The sequence below is a fragment of the Aulostomus chinensis genome, chromosome 23 (genome assembly GCF_037954235.1).
Source record: "Aulostomus chinensis isolate RoL2024-O1b breed Wild chromosome 23, RoL_Achi_v1.0, whole genome shotgun sequence".
Classification (NCBI taxonomy): Eukaryota; Metazoa; Chordata; class Actinopteri; order Syngnathiformes; family Aulostomidae; genus Aulostomus; species Aulostomus chinensis.
Window position 1 is genome coordinate 2646830 of NC_141342.1, and position 27930 is coordinate 2674759.

Genomic DNA, 27930 nt, shown 5'->3' on the forward strand with positions numbered 1-27930 from the left:
CTTCCACCACACTTCTCCTATTCCCTGGAGCCCCACACATTAGTGCTTCAACCATCACTGGGCTTGACCTGACACACACATACACTGGCCAGGCCTCAAATGACCTCACGGCCAGTCATCTCACTTCTGGCGCCACATGTAGCAGAGGTAGGGGGTAGTCAATCCACCCTGATCTTGTGCCCAAGCCAATGGGGTACGAAATGCCAAAGAGCCAGGTTTGTTTGTATGGCAGCCAGAGTGCATATTTAACTGTGGTGACAGCGATCTCTCACAGTTACATATTGTCGCCTTCTTAAAATAAACACTGAAGTCATTTCCCCAAGTTTTTCAGAAAACACAATAAACTGGAGACAAAACACCATAAGGAGCTGTTTGAGGCAAAAAAAAATTCTCAAAAAAATGTAATAGGCAGTTATTTTAAGAAGGTGACGATATGTATACCTGCAACCTGCACCCAAACATATACATTCACGTGTATACCCACAGCTAAATATACATCGGTACTTATGTGCATGTGTGTACTGTACACACAGGGCTGGAGTCACATGTTTATCCTAATTGTTGCCGTGGTTATGACTAGCTTGCTACTTAAAAATGCAATAGCTTTCTGTTGGTACATTGTTTGATCTGGTTTCCTCTATGTATAGACTCCGATATGTGATCAGTTGTAGTAGCTTTCAAGGCTGTCGTGTGTCTGCGTCAACTACAGGAGCGCACATGCCATCGATAAATTGTAGTGCCCTCTTTGTAATGTGTTCTATGTTGGGAGAACCACACAGGCGCTACATGAATGGCATAAATATGCCATACTGACCAGCTATGTGGCTACCCTGTAGCACCCTTGCAGCTGCTCTGTCTTATGTGCCAAACCGTACAACACCTCAGTTCCTCACTTTAAAACAATAATTACCTTTTGCAATCATTTTCTGCTGATGAAAGAACTCTAGAATCTCCTGTTTTCTGTCGTCTACCTGTGTGTGTGTGTGTGTGTGTGTGTGTGTGTGTGTGTGTGTGTGTGTGTGTGTGTGTGAATGGTTTTGGCCTGTGCTGTGCGAGACTATTAAAGATTTTTTGCTTATTTTCTGATTTTGCATCATTTATGTTATTAAACTGTCAAGTCAGGTTATGTTTTCAGTTCTGTTTGACATTCAGCTGGATTACATTGAAATAATGAACCAAAGTGACACCCTGTACATTATGGGGCATAAAACTGCATATTTTCTTGTATTTCATTGGAGTAGCTCACTGAATGTCCTGTCCATCAACAGGAGTATGCTAAAACTAGTGACTCCCGAGGTGATCTCCCAGTGGAAGCTCACTATAAAAGCTGTTACAGCACCTCCCATCACTCCAACCAACGGTACGGCCACATTTCGAAAGTTGTTTTTGACAACCCTTTTCTCCATTCACAGAAGACAGTTTCCTGTAGTCTATTGTCCCATGAGTGAAACATACACCTCTCTCTATCTACTGAGTTCAGTGGGGCGAAGCAGAATATTCAGTCAACATGGCAGCTGACAGACGTGAATGAGCTGCGCATTAGAAGGATATTCTGTTGATTCTACCCTTCTCTCTGACTGATCATTTTACTTGTAAATACAGCCACTGTAGCGGCACAGCTGTTGTTTCAATGAAGAATGAAAGGCGTGTGGAGTTTATCAGATAATATCTCCAATTTAGCTCTCTGAAAGAGACTGCAGATTCATTTGATAAAGTAGTGTAAATGGGCTTTCATTCCCTATCATACGCCTCTCCTTTCCTGCAACAGGAACAGAAAAACATATACTAGTATTGAATCTCCCTGCTTGGTTCTATTGCTGGATGCTAAAAAGGCGTCCGAACATTTAGACTGGGATTATTTCTGGACTACTCTGGACAGGTTACGTCTGGGCATGTAATTCATTAATATGATCAAAAAGATTTTTAACAAATCTACCAAATTCTTTCCAAGCCTGTATAAAAATGGTAAAAACATACTTCTGTACATTAATTTTTACTTTTTAATGATCCTTCTTACTCCTTAATTTCTAAATCACACCAGCCCCCCGTGACCCTTAACAGGATAAGCGGTAGAACATGGATGAGTGGATGGATGGAAAGGAAAGCCACTTCAATTAAAGCTTGCATGTCTCCAGAGACGAGGCACAGCGTGTGTTGGCCTTGTGTACATGTGGTCTTTGGTGCTAAGTCTTCTCTCTACATGGTTCAATGCTAGCTCCTCTGCCTCTTGGAGACCAACTGAGGAGAGTCTTTTGCTGCCCCATAGATTGTGGGGTTTTGTGTATTACAACGCAACATTGAGAAAATCCAAATTATGTTGTATATTGGTTTCTACTAATGATCGGCATTATTGTATTGAATTTTCAACTGTTTTTCTGGCTGGTAATATACCTTTCTCATTCCCACATTGGAAGAATTAGAGAGTTCATGTTCTAAATGATCAGTATGGTGGCAGGGTTTTCATTTAATGTTTAACACTTGGTATTATTTGTTTCTTAAGTCTTTAAACTGGTGCCACACCCATTGTTTGCATTTTATGACATCACAAAACCTCCCTGACTATCCTCTGACTTTAGTTTCAGAGTTTTCACTTTTTTATAGGTCTGAGGGGCCAAATCAAACCTTATGGGAGGCCCACAGGCCCCACTTTTGGCAACCTTGCTCTTGACCTTCTGACCCCAGACCCACTGCACTTGCTCAGCACTGCACACACCAAGTTTGATATTGACATCGAAAGAACAGTTGTGCAGTTAATCAAGAGATTTCTTGCATTATAGTATGTGAAGCCCAGAAGTAACAGAAAATATGTAATTTAAATGCCCTTCCTATGGGAAAAAGCTGAGCAATCAAGTCTCAGCTGAAATGATACTTACCACTTTGTTCTAGTCTGAACATTTGAACTCTTAAAGGGTTGTTACAAAAGAACATATTTCTTCACCTATTTTTGATAGAATCCGCCTTTCAGGCACTTTTGGTTTTATTTGCACGGGTTTTGAAATACTTGTCAAGGATATCTGCCTCCAAGCCAGTACAATGGATGTCTGTGGATTATCAAGAGTAGCCAGGCCATTGTATCTGGAATGACACGTTGCTGCTCACGTGTTTAAATGTCATTTCCAATGCTGTGAGGGCCACAAACTAAATTCCATACACTTCCTTGTGTTTGGGGATATAACTGGTATCAGTAAAGACAAATAAAGAATATCCAAAATATACTTTACAAATTCACAAATATCAGATGGGAAAGATACCAACACAGATACTACTTTTTACGTGAGGCTTTAGTTCGGTGTATGAGACAGGGCCACATTATGAATACATACGTGTGTATATGTGTATGTGATAGGACAACATTGTTAAAACACATGTGTATGTATGTGACAGCGCCACAGTGTTAATATGCACTGGGATTGGTGTGGACATACATGACATGCTTTGAATGCAGTACAGACCAGTGTGTCCATTTGATATTATGGTTTGTCACACAGAGCACAGAACCTTTATTATCTGCTCACTACATCTCTGGTACCAGTTTTTTGTAAAGCCTAACATTAGGAGATTCTTACCAAAAAGTTTGTTTATTGTGCATTCATTTTAGAACTTATTAATTTGTTTTATCTGCTTAGTCTGTTTTCCAACACACGTGACTTACCTTATGTTCTGTAAGTAATTTCTTTATCGGTTATTTTGCAATGCACAACTTTTTCAGGAAACGGTATCAGAAGCTGAGGGAAGATTTCCTGTTCAACTTAGCCATCCTGGATGAACGAGACAGAGAGCTGGAGAGATATGATGTCATAACTACCAGGGCTGTGGCTCTGGAGAACAACAGGTACAAAAAAAAAAAATTACGCACACATTAATAGTCACTTCTTCAGAATAAAAAAAAGACTCAAATAAAACCAGCAGACCATGAAAAATATTTAATACATTCTTATTTTCTGCTTGAGAAAGCTGGGCAAAATACTCTACTGCTTAGTATGATATGTGTCTGACAAGTTGTTTGCATCAAACACATCAAAATACCACCCACTCATATCCCTCATTAAAAATCCCATCGCTAGTTTCACATCTTTAAAGCCGTAATTCACCAAAAAAAAAAAAGAATTGTATTGTATTTTGCCCCTCAAGTACTCACGAACTGGTGTCTGGATCTCAGACGTCAGTCCTCCTGCCTTACTTCTGTGTGATGCTAGCCACGTACAGCACTTTTATCTTGAAGCTAATGGAGACTGACAGCTAACAACAGTAAAACTGTCCTAGAATATTAGTTTACAAACTCTCAAGCCTACCGTCTGGTATAATTCACGTTCTCATCCCCATGCTCAGTAATCCACAAACACTGTTTTTTGAGCTAAAAACAAACCATAACACTTCCAGTTTAATGCTAACGTGCTAACAGGTGCAAGCAAGCGTGAGTGACTTGGTTCAACTGAATGTGCCAGCTGGTCTTGGACAGTGCTACTATGAATGAGCATTGAACCAGAAAGGTTATATTAAGTTTGTTTTTTTAGCTCAAATCAACATCAAATCCAATTGACTTCATGCATTCACGCACCAGCCCCTTCATGAGGTCCACTTGTACAACGCTATGTTAGCCAAATTATGTCTATTATTGTGTTGGAAGAGGGTGTTGTATGAAAGTAGGCTCGCTCAGTCCTGTACTCTGCACAACAGAAGTATTCACCACTGGTACACAGTGCCAAGAAGAGGGGACATAAGCTGCCTGCCAAAACCCTTGAACATGTAACATGTTACGACCGTATCTCCAACAAACTGGAGAGGTGGGGGTAGGATTCTGGGGCTCTTTGACTCTGGGGCTCTGGCCCTGAATGTTTTCCCAAAATATAACTTGATGTCCTTGGCCTTCAGTCTCTATGAACTGAGGAGGGCCCAACCAAGTTGAACTTAAACCACAGCTTGCAGAACCCGTTGGAGACAGTAAATCAAGCCATAACAGCAGAGCAACTACGTTTTTTCCATCAGAGACCTCAATACATTTTTGTTTTATATTTCTCAGTTCTCAGTATTCCTCTTTCACTTAAAGACATTAAGTAAATGAGTTGGCCTTGAATAAAGAGAGGTCTCCAGTAGAAACACGGAGGAAAGGACACCCAGAGTAGATCAAATTAGGTGTTGTAAGATCGAAGGAATACATGTTCATGTTTATCTGTGTGCCATTTCTTAAAGAAATCTTCTATCATTTCAGTGAACACTTTTTATTCATTATATTATTAATGCATACAAGAATGATTTCATTTGCATTTCAAGCAGCCCAGATAATTATGGGATGGATTCAACTGTAGTTGATTGGCCAACTCTCCTTAAGCAGAGTGTCACAAACATCAGTTTCAAAATGTTGGCTGGAGTGAAAATTAATCATCAACATTCGTTGTGTTTCTGGAACAATTAAATATGATCAATAACTATCAGAGCTTTCTCTTGAGATACACAGATTTTAAGGCATTCTATTATCTCAAATGACTTGAATAATCGTGTAAAATACTGCCATTAAATGAAGGATAGGCTTTGGCTAAGCACTACTTTTTTTTTAATTAAAAAAAAAAAGCACTAAATATTTAATTTCTCTGGCTCTGCCCCTGCTGCCATACACAGGCAAAAAATTGAAGGCATGTGTAAGGAGATGCATGAAGCTGGAAGTGAGAGGAGATAAACATGAAGTGATGATGTAACAGTACCAAGAAGATCCCTGACAAGAGTCTTTGTTCTTTTTTTCTCCCCTCTCATGTACAAAACGTGGATGGCAGAAATATGAACAACACCTTTTAGTATGAAAGAGTCCAGTTCCACCTACAACCTCAGTAATAAACATGTAGTTAACACCATTCCGGCCATGTCAATCAAAACAGAATCATCTATTTAAGGGCAGCATTGATGGAGGAGCAGTCGTATGTGATGTGTGAACATGCGCTGGATGACAGCGCTGTAGGCATCATGGTTATGCTTCCGTACCAGCAACTGTTGTGGCATGTTTTTGGGTTGTCCATACACACACACACACACACACACACACACACACACACACACACACACACACACACACACACACACACACACACACACACACACGGGTCCTGAAACATTGATGTCATGGTTGTGTCTTTTCATGTTTCATGTGAGATCAGCTTCTGATGAACTGCGCAAATGATTTTTAAAAGTTTATTATCAGTATTTCAAAGAAAATAAATCAAATAAAGTCGTGCTATTTATTCTGTGGGTGTTGTTTAAAGTTTTCTAAACACAATTCACCCCAATAGTATTATAGCATCGACAAATTATCATTGATTAATGTTCTTTTGAGTGTCAGCTGACAATTAATTTTAGTTCCTTACTTGATTTCACTGCACGCGTTTGATTAGTTTCTTTCTCACGCTTATGTGGATGAAAAGCAGCCAAGGTGACTGTTTGGAATCTGATCTCAGCCTCTTAGTGCATCATATATAATCAGAGTCAAAGAGGATAGTTATTGTCCTCGTAGACACGTACTGCCTGGGATGAATAAAGCTGAAATACTGCTGTCATTTACAGGCAGGAGGAGCTGAGCCATCTCTGTATGCAGGTTGCTATGCTGGAGGAGAAGAGAGCCAAAGAGGCTGAGGAGAGGCAGGAGGAACTCAGTACCAGCCAGCACAATGCTGCACAACACAGGCTGGAGCGGGACTACCTTAAACAGTGAGTCTGGAGGAAGAAATGTAATATGATCAGCATAATTGCTGCTGTGGCCAGGACTGACCTTCGAGCATCCTTACCCCTGTTGCTATTCAGGGGTTCAGAAAAACATTTAATGGTGCCGAGTTGAACACCATTTTTTTGTTACACAAGCAGGCTACATTTTTTAGTGTGATGGGATTAATAAAAACATCATTGCTGATTGAGTAACACCTCTGTCACGCTCACCAAACAATATGAATACATACCTCAAAGACTGCTGTATTCAGAGAACAAAATGAAAGTCTGCAAACAGTTGCTCCTTTTTTTATCAGCATGCTCTTCTTCAAGCAGACACAGTTAAGAGAACATATGTTAATTGAAACCATTTCTGATTTGACAAGAAGAAGAAGAAGAAACCATGTTGTTTTTGCATTTAAAAAACAGATATTTTGGCCTGATTTTCTGATGTATGGAGTCGTTGGTTTTAGGCAGATTTAGTGCTTGTGTACTCATAGCATTGTATTCAGGCTGATAAGTGGTGGCAAGGTGCTGGGGAGGGCTGCCACGAAACATTCTTGGATGAAACAATCTTGGCTTCAATACCAAGTTGTTAGAAAGTGTAAGAAAAACGAGGTAGCAATCAGGTTGAAGTCAAAACAGGAAAAATGATAGTCACGGTGACTTGATCTGGCACCGTTCTTTGTTGATGTGTTGGTTTTTTTTAGCAAGCATGTCGCGTCTTACTTACCCAAACAAATTGCTCTTTTTCTTACCTGTGCATGTAAAACTCTCATAAGAGATGAGAGGGAAGTGAGAAGGCTCTCTTGGCAGTCACTTTCATCTTCTCCATGGGAAAAAATATTGTGTTGAATTCTTTTAAACTGATTTGGCCAGTGAGTTGTTAGATTAATTCCCAAGTGGAATTTTGCTTGCTCTGAACAATCAGAAAATCCTGACTGTTGGGCTGTGGTTTAGTGACGGGGAAACAAGACAATAAAGGAATAAATGACCTCAGACATGAGTGTGGTGACACTGATTCAGTAGATGGAGAGACATTACTGTTCAGATGAACGTTTGCTGGGTGTGTATAATAGTCCTAAGGTAATGATCACCTCACGAGTATTCAGATGGTTTCAATGGGATTTCTCCTCGACTGAATTACTTAGATAGTTTATGTGTGTGTTTGGATGGCAGCTCAATGGCTCGTGAAATTCAAAAGCACATTGAGGAAAATGAGAGGATGAAAAAGGATTCACAGCGCAAGGTACAAGAGGTGGAAGGACAGCTGACCCTACAGAGACAGGTGAACACACACACACACACACACACACACACACACACACACACACACTTTTTATCTGGTATATTTATAGAACAGCAGCTTTCTAGGTGGAAGGATGTTGCCCACTAGCCATGTCACCGTGATTGACAGGTTCCTCAATAGGCATCACTCTTGAGTGAGGACATCTTGTCATGTCAGGATACTGGATGGAAGATGCTGCCTTCAAAACCAGAGGTTCTGACAGCAGTTTTTGAGGAATGTCAATGGAAAAGAAAGATAATTTCAGTCAGTTTGAAACAGTCCTTGATACCAGCTGTTAGAGAACCAGCTGAGACACCACGTGGCTTGGTTTCTTGCACCCCATATATGGTAAAATACTAATATTGCTTAGTGTTCTGATTAAAGTTATTATAGCCCTTGCAAGCCCCCCTACTGTGTGTACATATATATATATATATATATATATATATATATATATATATATATATATATATATATATATATGTGTGTGTATATATGTATATATGTATATGTATATGTGTATATATGTATATATGTATGTATGTATATATATATATATATATATGTACATGTATATTATAACAACGCTGGACAGCACATTGAGCTACTGACACACATTCACAGCTATGCCTCAAAGCAACATGCTCTACCTCTTGTGTTACGACCTTCTCAATGTGCTCCGTATTGGGCAGGACTGAAATAACTGGAAGAGCAGCCAGACATTCAGACGGGATCAACAGCAGACCTTTTGAATGAACTCACACAAAAAAGCTCTCTCACATTGTTACACTGCATCGGCTGCTTTTGCCAACATATGTTTACTGTATGAGCACGCGCCCATACAGTAGGTTCCCCCACATCTCCGTCATGTAAGGTGAGCAGGCGCTAATGCTGAGTGACTGGACGAATCTTTCAGGCAAATGTTCACGCAGCGAAGGGAATCTGCTGTTTATCTGATGCTAATCCAATGTGACTCCTTATCATCCGTCCCATACTGTATCCAAAAAAAACCCTCCACAGATTCACAGGAATACTGGACAGGACAAATGAAAGTTACACCACTATCTAATACAGTGCAAACCAGTGCACAATATTTTAAGAGTAGTCACATCATTATCATGTGTTCTACACTTTCAACACAACCTGGACACAGCTGTTTGACCTATTCATAGAGACAGCCAGGACTAAGACCTGAGGTGCACTTGCTTATCAACCACACGTTCATTTAGACAGCCAGCTGCGTCAAGAGTGTTCTTATTCACATACTTGCATGTGTACATCGTGCGTTACTGGAGGGTTCCACTAGAGGACACACCAGACATAGAACCTACAGTATGGATTTGAGTTTTCATAAAGCCCCAAAGAAGAAGAAGAAGAATGAAGCAATTAGGTTGGCAGAAGCAAGAAGTTTAACACATTGTATTTTTAGGAAAATTGATCTCAGTGGACTGGTGATAAAATTTGTCAGCCAATTCAATCATTTGCATTGTCCCCACTTTACAACATTTCCCACCGTGCTCATGGACTGTTGCAGCAGATTTCCATATCAACTTCTAAAATAGCAATGATCTCATTCTAGCTGTTCTGACAAAGATAATTGTCACTTCTCAGTAGCAATGACATGTTGTAGCGATGCGAGTGACTGCAGACCTGGTCCGGTAACCTCTCTTTAAAACTTTTCACCGTTGTTTATCCACCAACCTTGAATCTGTCATTTCCTGCCTCTACACTCCTGCCATTCTTGTGAGTAGCATCCTGACTTTTAGTTTTAATTTCTGAGAACATGCATGATGAACTCTCCTGACAGATATGGGAAGCAGCCATCATGCTCACACAAATGCATAGTTAAAATCAAGTACATCGCCGACCCAAGGGTTTCATCTCAATAATACAATAAAGAATAAAAGTGGAAACTGAATCAGTGTAGAAAATGAAATACTCCAATTATGTTGGCCATCAGGTAATTGACATTAGAGGTCAAACAACACAATTAGCAATGAGAAATTAAAAATGGTTTCTGAACTGCTTCTTACTAGAAAGAAATGAATCTCCCTATTTCGCTCTGTTTGTATGTGTCTTGTTGCAATTAAATCAACAAGCGCTCAACTGATCTACATCAGGGTTCGTAGGGATCAGGATCTGCAGTGCATTGAAAGTAAAAGTCAAGGGTCTTGGATGTCAGAGCCACTGGAAAGATGCTCTGAGATGATCATATTTGCATACATCTTTAATAAAAACAGCAGCATTGTCATTTAATGTCGCGTATTTGATTAATGTTCAAAAAAGGCAATCATTATTTCCCAAATTTTGGTGTTGCAGTATTAACAGTGGCAGCTTATCAGCCCCTCTCTTTGGTGAGTTTGATATTTTCAGCTGAGTAGTTACGAGACGCACATCTAAATAAACCTCCAGCACCTTTGGAGGAGAACTGAGCTAATAAAGTGAGGGAGACACTGCTTGATCCCAGGTGCTTACTGTTTACAGAGCTTAGTAGAAGAAAAATCTGTTGGGCAAAGATGTAAGCCAAGATCAATTTTTAAAAAACAACAACTATTTACTGGGATAAATCCATAACAAATCCATAACAAAATGTAATTGTTTTTTCTTTTGCCCAGACTACATTCCTCCTCCAAGTGATTATCAGCCTGCTAGTTTTTAGGTAATCCGGTGAACAGACAGATGCATGTGAAAGCATAAGCTCTTTGGCAGAGGTAATAGTTTGTACTAAGCACCATAATTTGCAACAGTAGTACCAGTCAGATTATTAACTAGAGAGCACTCGGAGTGTTTAACTCTGCCAAGGTGAACTTCCTGCCCCTGGCACTTTGCTCGGCCACTAAGTAAGAATAACTGTAAACTTTATTTGTGTAGGGTGTCATACAAAAAAAATGACAAGAGGAAATTTAAAATAGAGTTACAATTAAAAAAAGATTCAAGAAAAATACATTCTTTGGGCCACATCCACCAATGGCTTGCGCTGCTTTTGGGGCCACTACACCTGTGAAAACAACAGTCTCAAGGGCCTTGTGTCATAGCATCACATTCTAATAGATTAATTAACAATGTGATGCCATCACGAATATGACCTGATTCATGTGATGTGGTCCTGACTCGCTAAAAGTTTAATTCCTAATATAGTCGCTATTTATGTCGGTAGGCTCTTGCTGCAACACATTCAGTCACTTCCATTTAGGGTTAGGGTTAGGGTTCGAGTTAGTCGTGACCATGAGAGTGGATTGGTGCAAATGAGAGAAACAAAAGCATATAATCCACCAACAAAAGCAGAAGCACACAAACTGCACACAATCTGCTGTGCCACTCCAAGCAGTGCCTGCCCCATTTACATGCATGTAAATTAGGGAATATTCATACATTTGGGGCAACCTTGCCCCCATTCTGTGCAAATGAGCTCTGATCCAAATGCTGTCCATTTGACAGATCAGTGCTAATTGCCATTCTCAGTTACAGAAGTTGTAATCATCACCACTGAGACCCATCTTTAATCCACACACATTGTCTTGAATTTCTTGGAGTTGTATTGTCTGCATTTATTTTGGCTGTTTCAATAACAAAAGCAAAAAAATAAAAGACCTGTGATGAACAATCGAACAAAACAAAAAGAAACAAAGCACTGCATGTGGTCCTTTAGCTACTTTGTGTTCATAATAATTGGGAAGTATTTTTACTACTTGTGTCTCAGGAAGTAAGGGTTGTCCACTAAATGCTCCAGAAGCAAATAAATCAGTAAAATCCCAACAAACCTTGAAAATAAACACAACTCAATTTCTAGGCCCAAAAATACTAATTCACCTCATTGATAGGTCACAGAGGGCTTTATGTGGACCCAAATTCAGGACCATGGACAGCTCAGCTCCGTCTCATGGATTTTCTTAAAATGAAATCACAGTTGTATCATGAAAAATCAAATGGACTGACTTTATATTAATCAGTGGTAACCTGTTGATTCACTGAAGATCAGAGAAGTCTTTCCATTTTTAGTATCACAGGAGATTGAAAACAGTAACAAATGAGGTTATTATAAACAGGCACTTTTATTACATTGTCTTTCTTTTCTCTTCATTTCCATCGTTTGGCGGGCAGCTCAGGCTGATCATGTCGATCATGCCACCTTCTTTTGCATCTAGAGGAGAACGTCTGCACTCACCAACTGCAGTGACTCATTGGGTTACAGATAGAGACGGGTCCCATATTTGAGTTCTCTCTATGGCAATCAGATGCTACAGTTGAAGTCTTGATATGCGTCTCTACACCTCATCAGTGAGCACTTTGAGTTCTCAGGCTGAAAATGACTGTTTTTTCTGTCTGACTCTGCCATTGTCGTGTCAACTGTGATCCTGGAGCAAAGCCACTTACATGCCACACAACTTTTTTGTCAAATCGTACTCAGCTGCCAATTTGTGGGCATGTTAGCTGGCATGTGATTAGAGTACTTTTTTTGTGGATAGCCTCCAAAAATGGGGCGGATCACGTGTGCTAATTCCGCACAAATAATGATTCTATGAGTGGGTGCAATCCATTCTCTATGGATCAGGCCCTTAGTGTTTAATTTATGCATTACAGAAACCTGTCCAGCTTGAAATGAAAGCATGAATCAGTTTCTCAACATCTTTTATGTTTTTTAAGCAGTGAACTTGTTGGTTTTTTATGTTTATTTTTTCTTTGTCGCTATGTGTGTACGAGTGTAGAAGTTAGGTTTTGATTGAAGCCTCATCGTGAACCTGATAATATTTGGATTTTGCATGAAGGACCAGACTATTTTGCAAATATCACCTCCTGCATCCACACACTTACTATCTATTATGTTGCTGCACATCACGTAACAACACGAGAAAACACAGTGTCATTTTGATGTTAATCAAATGTTTATTTCATCAGGTTTACTTCTTGTACATCAGTGTGTGTTGAAATGTACATCAGTGTGTGTTGCCACTTGGTGGAGTAATGATCAACAAGCCTCAACATTTAAGGGGGTCTGCCTTGGCCCATTATACACCCATCCACCAAGTTTGGTGAAAATCAGGCTCATTGATGGTGCATGATATTCATACATGTTTACCCTTTATCCAGCAAGGAACTATAAATGGTAACTTCTGTAGGGATCTAAAATGGCATTGCTGTCTGGCTCAGTTAGGTCAGAGTAGCATGACTTCTCTCAGTTGCTATTTATGTTTTATGCATATACATGTCTTTGGACTGTGGGAGGAAGCCAGAGTATACTCTAAATTGACCGGAGGTGTGGCTGTGAGTGTGAGTGGTTGTCTGTCTCTATGTGTTGGGCCTGTGATGGACTGGTGACCTGTCCAGTGACCCGTCCAAGGTGAATGCCACCTCTTGTCCATAGGCAACTAGGATAGGCTCCAGCCCCCCACGACCCTTAACAGGAAAAGCGGTAGAGAATATGAACATATATATATATATATATATATATATATATATATATATATATATATATATATATATATATATATATATATATATATATATATAATTTCCAAGTATTTCAAATTGTGCTCGATAAAGGGTGAAGGTAATGAAACTGAGAACAGAACTAAATCTGGAAGCTGGCAGTGACTCAGATGTTCTTAGGGAACTCGTGTGTGTTTATAGCTATGGTGCTCCTGTGTCATGTTGAACCTCTCTGCACACCACATGTCTAATTGCTGTCCTCTGGCCAGCAGGAGATGACAGCAGCTTTTGACAGTCGGCTCAGGCATCAGAAGCACGAGTTCAACTTAAAACTGGATGAGCTGCGGGCTGTGCTGCTGTCTAATGATGTCAAGGTGGATAAATTCTGACGAAATTGTTACATGTTCATCCTAGAATGTACTCCTTCATGCTCATCATAGTAACCATCATGTATTTCTTGATGGGTCTGTGTATTTGTGTCCTTGTCCAGATAAAGCTGCTGTCTAAAGAGAATGAAGTTCACTGCCAGGCTCGGTTCCAGGCAACAGAGGATCTCAAAGCATCTAAGGAGCAATGTCAACAGCTACAAAGCCAACTGCAACACAAAGACCAGGCCATCCAAGACATCTCTGCTGCCAAGGACCACCGGTATGCTACTGCATTGTGCGTGCGTGCGTGCGTGCGTGCATGCCTGTGTGTATTTGTGTGTATATGTGGGTGTGTTGATGGTTTTGTGACTTTCCTGTGTCTCAGAATAAAGGAGCTCGAGGATAAGGTGAAACTAGTGGAAACCAACTTGGAGAAGGAGGAGGCTGACCACCTGAGGAAGTGAGACATTTTTACCTAAACTCTAAATCAGGACCCTGGAGAGGTGGAGACAACATGAGCCAGAGAAGTATGCAGGCTTGAGTGCTCTCATTGTTGCCAGTAAATTATTTTTTCACGCGCTCAAAACTCTCCAGTGGTTCATCACCTAGAGTGACAGATTCTGACTGATTTGAGTCATCCCAGTTTACCAGTGCCATGTGGCACGAAGTACCATGTGGGGCACATTGAAAAAAGAAATCGGTCTCCAGTTCGTAAAAAGACAAATTATGAATTTGAAGAAGAATAGGAATAGAACACTCCTTGTCTCTGCAGCACTGTGTTGTGACTGGGAAATTAGTAAAAGGACTGTTTTTAAACTGAACCTCATATTTGCAAGAATTCTAATTGTTATTAATTTTACAGAACTTATCTTGACTTATATTGAACTTTACATCCTTTTTAAAAAAAAAATGTAGATATTTATCTATAGATATATTGATATATAGATATATTTATTCTTTTTTTTTTTTTACATTTGATGTTGGGGTGATGCAAGAAACTCCTTTGCAGCCTCTGAGCTGCTAACTGTGCCTGTTGCTCTCACTGAGCTACAGAAGGTGTAACAGTTCAGGTCACGGTGGGCTTAATAGCCAATTTAGCTTTGCAACTAAACGTTTTCTAATGTCCAAGTGTGCGGTTGTGTCTGTCAAGATATGAGGATGTGGTCCAGGCTCTGAAAGAGTGCAAGCGGCAACTGGAGGCTCAGCGTCAGGCCCACACTGAACAGCTGCAGAGGGCTGAGAAGCACATGGACAAACTGCAGGATGATATGGACGATCTGTCTGCTCAGGCTCGCTCCGCACAGCAAGACCAGCAGGAAGTCATGAAACGGAAAGATGAGATCATACTGAGGTGAGACTAAATCTCATGAAAACAACAAATGTCATTTTGTCATTAACAAACTGGATGCAAGGTAAATTAGCGGTGTGTAGTAAATCGAGGGAGGTTGTGACAGAAAGTTAATATCATATTCATAACAGAGAACAGAGACACTTCAGCATAGTGACCTGAAATGAAGAATACTAACAATCTACCTTCTATCTCTAAAAAAGAAATGGATCCTCTTCCACAGTGCCTGCCATGTCACAACTACAGTAGCCCAGATTGGACAAACCAGCAACTTCGTATTTTATTTGCTTACATTCTCACTTCCTTATATGTTTTGGCATGCTTGCATTTTTACAAGTGCTCACTCTTTAAAGCCGCGGCCACTCTCAACAAGCCAAAGAAAAGAGGGTAAATATTCAGGGGCTGATGACTCACCAACATGTGTGTGTTGCAATTCTCTCTGTTACTCTCGCTCCAGGTGAGTCTGCACCCCAATGCTTTGTTCATAATCCCATGAAACAAGACAATGACATTACATATTAGATTACTTAGGCAATAGACTAAAAAAAAAACCCACCAGGGATTGGTGGTCTCTGATTGTTGGTTCTTGGCAATCCTGTGAGAAACTGTAGAACCCAAAATGTGAGAAATACATATGAATTTATCAGGAAAGGTACTGTAGCTTTTCCTGGGTGAGGGGGGAGGTGAGGGGTTGCAGCATGTAGTAGACACTGTAGTCGACAATTTGGTGCAAAAGTACACAACAACCTTTGAATGCCCTCATTATACAAATCATTTGGTTTCACCTAAATGATTTGTATAATAACATAGTATAGTGCAGTAAATTCCTCGATGTGCAAATCAAACAAGCTTTACGAATCAGATCATTCATTGTACCTGCTTGGAAGTGTTTTTCTTTTACTAAGATAACTTAAAGAGGAACCTATTCAGCCTTCCTTTCTCCAATGACTGTACTTTCTTTGAACTCACTAAAGACTTCCTGCCACCGTCTGAACAAAGAATCAAGGCTGACGGTGCTGCGCACAAGGTGTTTACTTTTGGAAGAGTTGACAATGCATGCTTCTCTCACGATGATCTAAATGTTAAGTGTGTACCTTTGTGTATGACAAGTTACAGTAACCATTTTATTATGACTTGGTGGGGGGGGAACAGGAAATTGCTGTGCAAGATGTTTGGCCTTCTCCTACGTATGCAGGCTCAATTTGTATTTTCGGACTTGCATTGTGTCTTGACACTCTGGACAATAATAGCACCAGCAGCTTGATGCCAACAAGCTAGATTTCAGTTCTTGGTTGTCTTTAAGAATTCCATACAACCTTCATTTGATCAGGAAATAGCCAGTGGTCTGTTTTTTTTAGCTCCATTGATAACATCTCTGCTGAGGTGATTTCTGGACCAAGCAAGCATTTGAAATTGCCATTTTGTTGTGCTTGATGCACTTGGAATGTTGAAGTCTCTGAATCCACTGGGACTGTGACGACCCTCTGTACATCCTCCGAGGTGCTCAGCTGTTGTACCCTGGTGCCCTGTTGTCATACACATCCACACTTGAAGGGGGAAGAAGCAGTCAAACTTAGCCATATGATTACTTTGCGTTAAAATAAAAAAGAATAGGTGTCCAGATTAATTGCAGGCTGAAACTTTCACAGTACTAATTTGGATAAAGGCTAGAAGTTAAGTTGCCTTCTTATGGAAAGAGGTTTCAATTATTTAATGATCCCACCCAATAAAAATGTACTTGGTTTGGGCCTTGGAACTCATTCGGTTGTGTTTAATCAATAAATATCAGATTTGGTTCTGAAATTCCCAAGTGATAGAGTAAGATATAGTATTAGAGCAGCCACAGTCTAATTTATAATCGTGTGTGTGTGTGTGTGTGTGTGTGTGTGTGTGTGTGTGTGTGTGTGTGTGTGTGTGTGTGTGTGTGTGTGTGTGTGTGTGCGCATTTTAAAGGCTTCGCACAGACGTGCAAACTGTCCAGACTGGCTGGAATGAGTACATCAGTCAGGTCTCCAGTGAGAAGGTTGCCAAGGATACAGAGATGATCACCTTGCAAGAGAGAGAGGCCAAACTCAAAACTGAGCTGGAGAGGAGCAGGGGGGAGACAGAGAGGTGAACAACAAACAAAGTAGACAATACAGACGACCACTACTGTACGCAGACAATAAAGCTGTATTGAATTCATTTGAATTGATACTTGTCGCTGCTGATAGGGCAGCACCTCTGACAGTACTGATGCTACTTTTCTGGGAAACATGTTGTGCAGCCCTGCAAACTGTAGCAAAGCAAAATCCTCTTATGTTCCTATAAGTGAAGACTCCTTACATGGAATGCAGTTTTTTTGTTGAACCCCAGCACTACGCACACTTTTGTTGATGTTCAAATTCATATTCAAGTGCAAGACACAAAGATGTCAGCAACTTCCTGGTTACGGCACTTAGATACACTCTGACCAGAGCATAAAATCAAAAGTTTGAAAAACAAGCCAGATTAACAGTTGAAAATGAAATGAACAAATGTTACAGTTAATAGTTATGGAGAACCAAAATATTTATTTAGTACACAAAAGCCCTTTTCCTGTTACTTGAGTGAGGCTTCTAAAATTAGCGCCTTTGAAGATTTTCTGGTCTTCAGTTATCTTTATTCAACACACATCAGTTTTGAGCTGAACCACTGCGTTATTGATGGAGGGCATTGCCCAATGGAAGTCTGTTCCAATGGTAACAAAACAGGTGAGTAAACAGTGAAATTCAGTTGCTCTTATCGAGATGAGATATGTAAAGCAGAACAAGAATTATTCATTTGATTGCGTAACATGGAGATGATGCAACACTACTGGGTGAGCACCAAACTGCCTATGTCACGTGCCGTCAAGTGTTCATCACTCACGTGTATCCCCAGGTGAGACATAATCATGGCTCACAAGTAAAAAAAAAAACAAGCATTTTTCAGTTTGCTTTGTCAACCTGATTTGGGGGTTTGAAATGAATAAATTGTAGGTGAGAACACACAGAGTGGTTCAAAATCAGGATTGAGAACAGCAACTGAACCCGTTCCCTGTCAGTGGAATCCACCTAAAAGACTCCTTGACAGAAGAGAAGAGCTGAAAATGACAAGTGTTAAAGATAATGAAAAGATACAATTCTTGAACCTAAGGGGGGCCTGTAATGGTTATATAAGTACGTAGGATGTTATTTTTTTAAGTGTGTGTGTGTTTGTGTTTTTGCGTGTTATCAGGTACAAGCAAGAGCTGAGTGCTGGTTTGAAGAGAGAGAGGGCCTTAGAGCAGTTACGAGCGCAGGTGGAGCTGGAATGGCAGAGACGCTGCGAGGACACGAAGGCTGAACATTACTTGGCTAATGAGCATCTCATACAAGACCTGACCCAGGCCAGAGACCAGGTCCACATCTAAAACACACACACACGCACACACACACACACACACACACACACACACACACACACACACACACACACACACTTTGCGCAGCTATCATTGCAATGACATCCCTTTGACTTACATTCATAGCAGGCAGTCTAAGTCAAGCCCTAACCCTAACATTAACCAATCGGTGCCTTACCCTGACCTTCATGTAAACTCCTTTTAGACCTTCCCTCGTATTTTAACCAGGAAGTCATAATTGTGTTTTGGCACATCAAGACTGGTCTTTGGTCCCCATGAGGATTAAGAGTCCTGATTGTGTTCATGCGAGCGTGCGTACGTGCGTGTGTGTGTGTTAGTGTGTTAGTGTGTTAGTGTGTTGGTGTGTTGTCTGAGATTTTTGCTGATTTCCTGATTTTTCATCTCTTATGTTATTATAACTGTCGAAGACATAATGTGTGTGTGTGTGTGTGTGTGTGTTTCGATTAGATAAGATTAGATATTCCTTTATTAGTCCCACAATGGAGAAATTCACAATTTGCACAGTTACTAGAATGTGAATGTAGATTGTCTACAAATAGTGCTGAAATAAGACTCATACTCATCTCTGATGACGTCTGTCAGGTTAAAGCTGAGCTTCATGAGAGAGACCAAGAGCTTCAGGACTTGACTGTCCATCTACACTCTGTTAAACGGGAGCGAGATGAAGCAATGCAGGTAAGAATACGCCTGCATTTCTCTGTGGAAACTAAACCATCTAAGCAGACGGCTGGTCATTCATCTTAAACATCCACATGTTGCTGACTAGATTTTGATTGTGTGGTGCACTGACATCCAGTTATGTTCTGTGCTTGGAAATCCCTTCAAGTGTTAGCAGCAGCTAGACAGCAGGTCACTAAGATGGCTTTATCTCTCCTGGGATCCACATGACTTGCAACAATGATGTCCAATACTGGCCCATACTGAAAGCCGTTTTTAATATTTTGTCATGTTTTGGATGGATACATTGTTAGAAACAGATATCAGTAAAACACAGTTCATTTCAACGCCACTAGCTGAGACCATTTGTAAACATTGCCTTCATTGCCTTGAAAAAGGGGAAAACCACCTTAAGTGACAGTAAGAACTTTCTGTACCATTTGTAATGTGATACTTAAAGATACGCATCAAAATATGCGGATTCAACCTGGACTAGTAACTGACACACACCCAGATGTGAGGTAAGTCTTATTACTGGCTTGGTCAGCTATTATTTGCCAGGTCACTTACTGTGTAATGGGCTTCCAAGGCAGAACTGGGATTGTGGCTCTGTGACTCTTCCCGGGTAACGATCTGATGATGTTATCTTATGATGTTCCTTCAAAGTCGTGTAGCGTCTTCTTGTCCATTCTTGTTCTCCGTACATTACCTCAGGAACACTGTAGCCTCAGAGTTGGGTACTAGAATCTGCCATTGGTTACTCGGGGCTCTATTGCCAGACGTCACAACCTGAGAAGAATCCCTGTTCCTTGATGTGACAGTTTACCCCCAAAAATAGATTTTGCCTTTCAAGTACTAGCAATAAGGGGTCACAGAGACGTTTTTGATAACATTAATTACTACAGATTGCTTTTCTCAAGAAATTGCGGTGTAAATGCTACAAGCTTAAAAAGCTGATGCTAGACTGCAGTGCTGACTTGAGAAGTTGAATAAATTTAATAATGCATGAACGCTTTGGAACAAAAGAACCTTTGTTCAATTAGAAGGCTGACACCAGACTGCAATGCTGATTTTAATATGTTAAATATGTTTAATGCCCATGCATTTGAATAGTGTCCGAATCAAGTTAAGAACTACATCTGAAACACGTTTAAAAAGATTTGAAAAAGACAAAAAGAATGCAAATAGTTCGACTACTTGGAAACGGTTTAATTAGTATGACTGTGACTGAAATGTTGGAATGAATATGTATCAAAGATTTGGAACTTTGGGGGGTTTGAAGGGACTTTCTACTGTAGCTGCGAAAATGATGAATTGATCTCCCCGAGGTCTTTAAATGAATGAAATTCAGCAGAAATCTTGGAATATTTTGTGAAGAAGGAATTAGAAAAGTATTGTAGCTCATGTCTTGAGTTTTCTAAACATTTTGAAGATTGAATGCTGACTCAGCATCCACACCAATAATATTACTGAAATTTTATTAATGTTATATTACTCTGTCATGCCTAAATGATATTAATGTTGTTACTACCGTAGTATGTTACTGTAGTTTTGCTGATTGTAGTAGCTGCTAGATATATAATAAGCTGTCTCTTTATGCATTCTGGAGTCACAAAGAAGTGATGCATTTCAGCAATCGATGGAGCCAAGCAGTTGGCAGGTGGTGTTAAGTATTTAGGCGTTCAGAATGTGTTCATTTTGGTATTTAGAGGTCTCGTAAGTAGTGCATAAACAATGGCTCACGGTGCAAAGAGGCAGTCGTTAGACACCTAATTATTCTTAGGTGTGTCACTCAAACCGATCTGAGTGCCTTGTGTCCTTCCCTTTAAAACCCAGGGTGTGCCAGGCCTTAGCATGTTACTATTTCAGAGGCGCACGCATTTCAACTGGAATCAAGCAAGCACTTGTCCTCTGAAGAATCAGACCTCTTTGTTCGGCAGACGAAGGCTCGCACACACGTCTTGGGTTTATATACAGGAGCAGCAGGCATCGACTGAAGCCATCAGAGGTGAAGCAGTGCTGGGAGGATGTGGCAGCCAATGTTTCCATGTTCTCGGGCATCAATAGAACTGCATTGCAATGCCGTGCCTCTGTTCGTCTGATTGAGGCTCCCTCTATATAGCACTTCATACATAGTGCCATTGACCAAAGACCAGCCTCTTTTTGGTCTATGGCACTAAAGTTTTCTGGTATTGCCAAATAGCAGTGCTCAATTGTTGCGCTAGACCACACCTCATTAACATATTTAAGCACCTGTTAGGTGGAGCACAAGTTCATTTGCTACTTAAAGTGCGTGAGCCCTTGGTGTGAAAAAAATCATATGCGCCGGCTTGAACTTCGGGATCACGCTTGACAGAGCTTCCACCATGCTTATAGGCTGCTGAAATATGGACCTATTCCTTAAAAACTAGAAGTGAAACCAAGCAAACGGAAATTGCACAGTGTGGCAATAATAATTTTAACATTAGAATGGGAGAGAAAGTGTGAATATGTCAACACATATCAGAAAATTATAATTCTGTATATTTATGAGTGCAAATGAGGACCAACAATGTGTAGTGGAGGCAGTTAATATATTGATGGTTGAACATTCTCCGCCGTTGGAATAAAGGACCTCGTAGTGAGGCTGCCGGAGTCTGGTGCTGAAGGAGCTGCTGTCCCATGTCATGCTCTCCTTTTAGTCTCAGAGTTCCCCATAACATCGACCCAAAAATTCTTGCTTGAGCAACACTTGGATTATGTGTCTTCATCTAATATCTTCATATTCCCTCTGTTACTGCTTCTATTTGAAAGGGCTTTCTGTGCAGACGCCTTTAATGCCTTTAGGCGTGACTACACACGGCTCTTTAGGGAGGTGCATTTGCTAACTTCTCACAGCCATGCACCCCTGTTTACTGCATGCCCTTCTGTTAATAGCCAGCGGTGAACAACATGGCCATCTCCAGATGTGCGATAAATCAAACATTTACTGGTGATCTCAAGTCTGACCCAGATGTAAGGACTCCTTCAGAAGTTGCCGGAAAATCTCAAACTTGTGAATGCAGCAGCAAGTGTCTGACGGGTTTGTCAACGTATTATTTATTGGTATTTTACAGCTGGTCAATGTGTGTGTTGGTACTGTGGCTAGCATATCGTTTGGTTCATGTTAACTGTTACTTACAAATATTGTCATTAGTAGATATAAGTAAACCTTCATGCCTTCAATACGGATATTTCTGTTCTGTTGACGTAGGACTGCTGTGAGTGTTACAGGTCACAACTTATATCGACATTTCGATGGACAACTGCGTGGTTTTACATATGAAATTAGTTTTGGTATGCACAAAATTTGTCTAGCTTTTTTTAATATTTTTATCATATTTTCAGTGATCAAGGCTTTTTACAGTGCTTATGTAAACTTTTTAAGAAGTGCCCCAATTAACAAAGTTCCAATATTACATGTCATGAGCTTATAATTTTTCCTCAATAGCTTGACTATTCTTTTAGAACTGATAAGTTGTTATTACGGTGAAATATTCACTCATCTGTATACTTCTAGATAGATGCTCATGTGGGAAGTGTCACTTTGACCACAGAAGATGAGTCTGTGCTGCATGGAGATACCACAGGAAACACATTTCTTAGCTAATCTAATTTAGGACTCATGCTAGATTTAGTGTTCAGTTTAAGCATTTATACGCTGTTATGAAATACAGCCCTTGAGAAAACCGTTAAGTTCCTGCATCATCCTGTCAAGGTCAAGTTCCACAATACCAACCTGCAGTATATTTGAAGAAATAAGAGAAATTGTATGCAGTCTCACTTTTGGTTCAGTGGTTGTAACATTGTAATGGTTACAAAACACCATGAATGGAATAACTCATGAATAAATAATGAGATTCTGTAAAAATGACACCTGGATGAACAAAGAACAGCTTTATAGATACCATAAATAATTTATTGATCTTAGTCATGAATATTTGTCATTCAAAGTATTGCAGTTTTGGCACAATTAATAATAACATCAAAAAATCTCTTTTTTTCCATAAAGCCCAAAATCAAAACATTTAAATGTGTGAAGGGTTTTACTCTCTTGACAAAGTGAAACATCCTCCGTCCTTAGACAATCGAATGGAGTGAGTGATACATTTCTTTAAAAAATAAATAAATAAACTTCATCTAAGATAGAAAAACAAATTCACTTCATCCATATGTAGAAAAACATGTTTGAGTGACAGCAAGTTGTTCAACTCTGACAGTCTGACAGTGACCTCTTCTTTGATCGTTCTGGGCGCCAAGGTCCTCCAGGAGGGGGCTCTTCATTTCATCCTCCACGTGGGGTGCTGGGTCCAGAAAGATGTTCCTAAGATTAGCTGCATCAATTCATCCGCATAACCTTCAATGTATTCCTGAGATAACACGTTCATAACAATGTGTCCTAATGACCCAGGTCAGCTTTACCTAATAACAATCTGCTTTCTTCTTTCCCTTTTATTTTTTCTTCACCTCTATAATTTAGTCTGTAACACTGAATTATCGACAAGATGTTCAAATTGCATGGAGCCAAATAACAATTAAAAACCATTCCGAAATGAAATTGAAATGAAATAAATAAGGTTTAAATAATCAGCTACTGCATTTCCTACATCTTCAAAATGATTGCTAATTACCATGTCTCTCAAACAGGTTCGATAAATGCTGAACGTTGTCGTCTTCGGTGTTTATTGGTGTTAGTCCAAGATGAACGGTAGCCGAGTGAGACCATCTCCATCTTGCAAGCTTAAAAGTTGAGTTCTGCAGTTAATGTCTGGATCCATGCTTATCTAGAATTATTATAAGGGGGTGACGCCTGTGTCCTAATTGGCTTGATTAGTTTCTGATAAGTCCGAGGGGTTTTAGATCCTAGGGGTTCCTGACATAGCTGCAGGGCTCATTTCTCAAGCTTGAACTGTGTCACCACCTAGGTGAGCAGAACCTCTGAATATTACATAGTACAGTCGATGCATGGCAGTCGTTCAGGGAAGTCAAGCTCTGTTTGCATACCTCCAATATCAGCTGACGATTAGCTGTTCCAAGCCTGCCCACTTCAGCTGACCCAGTTATCTCCTTACATGCAATGAAATGCCTGACCCCCTCACATGCTACGTCCTCCAGGGGAAACTCCTTACTGTCAGGTTAAAAGATGTAGCCAATGATGCCACATGAAGCATGTGGTCGTCCATAGCGCTCCATAGAGCGAACCGAAGACCAGGACAGCTTGGCGGGGTGATTGGTGATATACAGTCTGTTGTAAAAGCAGAATGGAATATCAATTATTTTTATTTAGGAATACAAATCTGATTCACAACAGATTTTTTTCTGAATTCCTTGCAACCCTAGGGTATTATTGGATACTTAAGCACAGCTTGGTAAATTTGAATTTTTTAGAACTTTTTTCTCCCACTGGGGCTGAGATGACTCCAGATGTGTACACCGTAAAAACGCCTCCCCCATTTGTCACGTGTGTATCATATTTCTGTTGCAGCTGATGCCCTTCTCTTTTATAAAGTGTAATCAGCACTGTTCTGTTTTAGGCAATGGCCTTTTCCTGGAGTACCCTGTGAGGAATGATGGCCTTTCAGCCTGGCTCATTGCCTCCCTACCCCTTTAGTCCCTTGAGAGCCCCTTTGGCACAAAGAGGAAAACAACACTTTCTTAAATGACTCCAAAAAGCACTTAGCTAAATATTCAGAATGAGTTACTACATAGACAGTTGATATATTTGTTGAGCACATTAGATGCAACACTTTCAGAGAGATTATTGAACCATTGTGAATGCGCTAATCAATCAGACAACACTGAATATGATGTCATAAATAATATTTTCTTAAGACTGTGCAGATTGTAGGAATGATAAAGAAGAAACCTGCAGGGAAGAGGTTCATTAGTTGGATGTGTTAGCAGCCCTTTTAAAGATAAGATTATCATGGCGTCATGATGTCATGTCTTCATGCCATTGTGAAACAGGTTTCTAGGTCAAGATGTCAGCCTGTTGTGTTTCATGCGATCTAATGGTAAACTTAATCTATAGGATGAAACATCTGGCTGATTTATCTACAACACTTACACCCCAAGCAAGCTAATTTGTGAGGTTGTAAGATGAAGTTAATAAACTGTTACGGATGTACATACAAAGGGATTGCTTTAGACAGCAGTTTGACTGGAGTCAGTGCCATCCCCAGGGTTGAACTGTTGAGTCGTGACAGGTCCTGTTGCTTTCATCTTGTTTTTAATCTATATTATTCATTTCCTTTGTCCTTTTATGGTCTTTTATTGCTATGTAACTACCAAAGGACTATGGATGTAAATTACCATTTTTACTAATGCCAGCGTATTTACAAATCTGTCCATGCTAATATTCATCAATATACGTTGTATCATTCCATCCATCCATCCATTGTGTTCCACTTATTCCTGTTCAGGGTCGCGGGGGGGCTGGAGCCTATCTCAGCGGCTACGGGTGAGAGGTGAGGTTCACCCTGGACGGGTCACCAGTCCATCACAGGGCCAACACACAGAGACAGACAACCATTGGCTCTCACAGTCACACCTACGGTCAATTTAGAGTATCAATCAGCCTCATCCCCAATTGCATGTCTTTGAACATGTCTGGCAGGCCTCCCTGCATGCTCATTCAAGCCTCTGCAGATGATCCAGAATGCAGCAGCACGTCTGGTCTTCAACCAGCCCAAAAGGGCACATGTCACCCCGCTGCTGGTTTCTCTTCTCTGGCTTCCAGTGGCAGCCAGGATCAAATTCAAGGCACTTCTCTTGGCTTAAAAACAATCACAAGAACGGCTCCAGCCTACCTGGAATCCCTGATCCAGGTCTACACTCCTTCTCGCCCACTATGCTCTGCATGCCAAAGACGCTTGATGCTTCCAGCCCAGCGCTGCTCCAAATCCCTAGCCAGACTCTTCTCTTCTGTTGTTCCCAAATGGTGGAACGAACTACCGAACTCTGTGCGTTCTGCTGAGTCCCTTTCTACTTTTAAGAGACAATTGAAGACTCAATTGTTCAGAGAGCACCGAGGCACTGAACCTGACTCTTCTCCTCTTTGGGGTAGAATAAGTCAGAGGGTCCAAGACCCAGCACTTAGTGACTATGTAGCACTAACTGGGTTGTGTCATGTTGTATGTTTGTCCAAAAAAAAAAAAAAAAGGAAGGGGGGGCGACACTTTTTCTGCCACTAGATGGCAGTACCTGTGACCAAATCACAACTGAAGCACTTTTGCGCTTCCTATGGGCTTTTCCTTAATTAAGTCTAAATTCTTGCTTGTGTTGTACGTCGCTTTGGACAAAAGCGTCTGCTAAATGAAATTGTAGAATTGTAGAATTGAACAGTGGGAAGAAGCCAGAGTACCAGAGAGAACCCACGCAGGTACAGGGAGAACATGGAGACTCCACACAAAAAGATCTCGTGCCAGAGCCGGGACTCAAACCCAGAACCTTTTTGCGGTGAGGCGACAGTTCTAACCACTGCACCACCGTGCAGCCTTGTACCAATCCAATAATGAATAAATAAATTATTAAGTGAACTAAACGGAAAAGGAGAGTGAGTTTTCCTCTGCATCCTTTGAAGCCAATCTACCCAATTCCAAGTTTGGGCAAGAGCTGAACATAAATGGGAAACTTGACTGTCACCAGAAAGTAACTCAAGCAGAAACCATGATTGGTCTTCTTGTGAGGAACCACTCTTATGGCATCTTTCTCCCTGAGGTTTGACAGTCCCTGCAGGAGGGGGCACAACATTGAATTGGAGCTTGGAACCATCCTCTGTCATTTGCAACTCTCAGAAATGATCAATACAGGCAACTGGACTCACCTCTTCAGTTCTAAATTCCTGGTGGGAAGTATCAGGTATACAACCACCCAGGGGGGGTGGTGGCAAAAACAAGTGGTTGTAAGGCCAGAACTATAGGCTGGTTAGGTGGTCGTGGTAGTCCTTGGCCTCAGTTTCGGATCGTTACCTCTCCTAGCCCTCTTGGGCGGGTTCGTTCAGGTCACCTGAGTGAAGGTGTGAATGCTGGCAATGCTTCCTCCTGGGGAGGGATCTAAGGATGGCATTGTAGGTGGGTGATAGGTGGTGTCTGAGGCCCCCTCCTCTGTTTAAAGATGGATGTTCTAGTTTGACATGAATGGCTTCTTTCACCCCTCTTTCAAACCATCTGTCCTCTCTGGTTAGAACGCGTACCTTGTGATCTTCAAAGGAGTGCCCCTTCTCCTTGAGGTGGAGGTGGACTGCTGAGTCCTGGCCTGTGGTTGTGGCTCTGCTGTGTTGTGCCATGCGTTTGTGCAGTTGTTGTGTTGTTTCCCCTGTGAACAGGTCACATGTCCTCCTATATGTGTCATACATAAATCATACTCATATGTGTTACTAACTCATCTTCTTCTCCGGAGCCTTCAGGCTCCCCTCATCCCAGATCCTGGGTGCTGCTGGAGGAGGCTGCAGACCTGAAGAGGCTCAAGCTGCCACCCGTAGCAACCACCTGCTCACGTCCCCATCCATCAGTCTCTCTCTCTTTATCTCTGCCCCTCTCTTCCTTCTGCATGTCTGTCTTCCTCCATTATCCATCCCTGTCTCTGCCCCGCTCTCCTGCTCTCTTTCCCCCCAACCAGTCAAAGCAGTCGTCCATCCCCACTGATCCTGGGTCTGCTCGACGTTCCTGCCTGTTAAAAGGATGGTTTTCGTCACCGCTGTTGCAGGATGTGC

General features: G+C 40.9%; 1 protein-coding gene across 1 annotated transcript in view; it reads left to right on the forward strand.

The window, feature by feature from the left end:
• Positions 1-27930, forward strand: part of ccdc57 (coiled-coil domain containing 57) — a 42576-nt gene that overhangs the window by 2927 nt on the left and 11719 nt on the right. Inside the window, exons 4-14 of the mRNA XM_086196321.1 lie at positions 1269-1360; positions 3710-3832; positions 6550-6693; positions 7867-7975; positions 13675-13776; positions 13893-14050; positions 14156-14230; positions 14921-15121; positions 17072-17230; positions 18356-18518; positions 19125-19217. Coding sequence (XP_086052447.1) covers positions 1269-1360; positions 3710-3832; positions 6550-6693; positions 7867-7975; positions 13675-13776; positions 13893-14050; positions 14156-14230; positions 14921-15121; positions 17072-17230; positions 18356-18518; positions 19125-19217 — 1419 coding nt within the window. The remainder of the gene's footprint in view (positions 1-1268; positions 1361-3709; positions 3833-6549; positions 6694-7866; positions 7976-13674; positions 13777-13892; positions 14051-14155; positions 14231-14920; positions 15122-17071; positions 17231-18355; positions 18519-19124; positions 19218-27930) is intronic.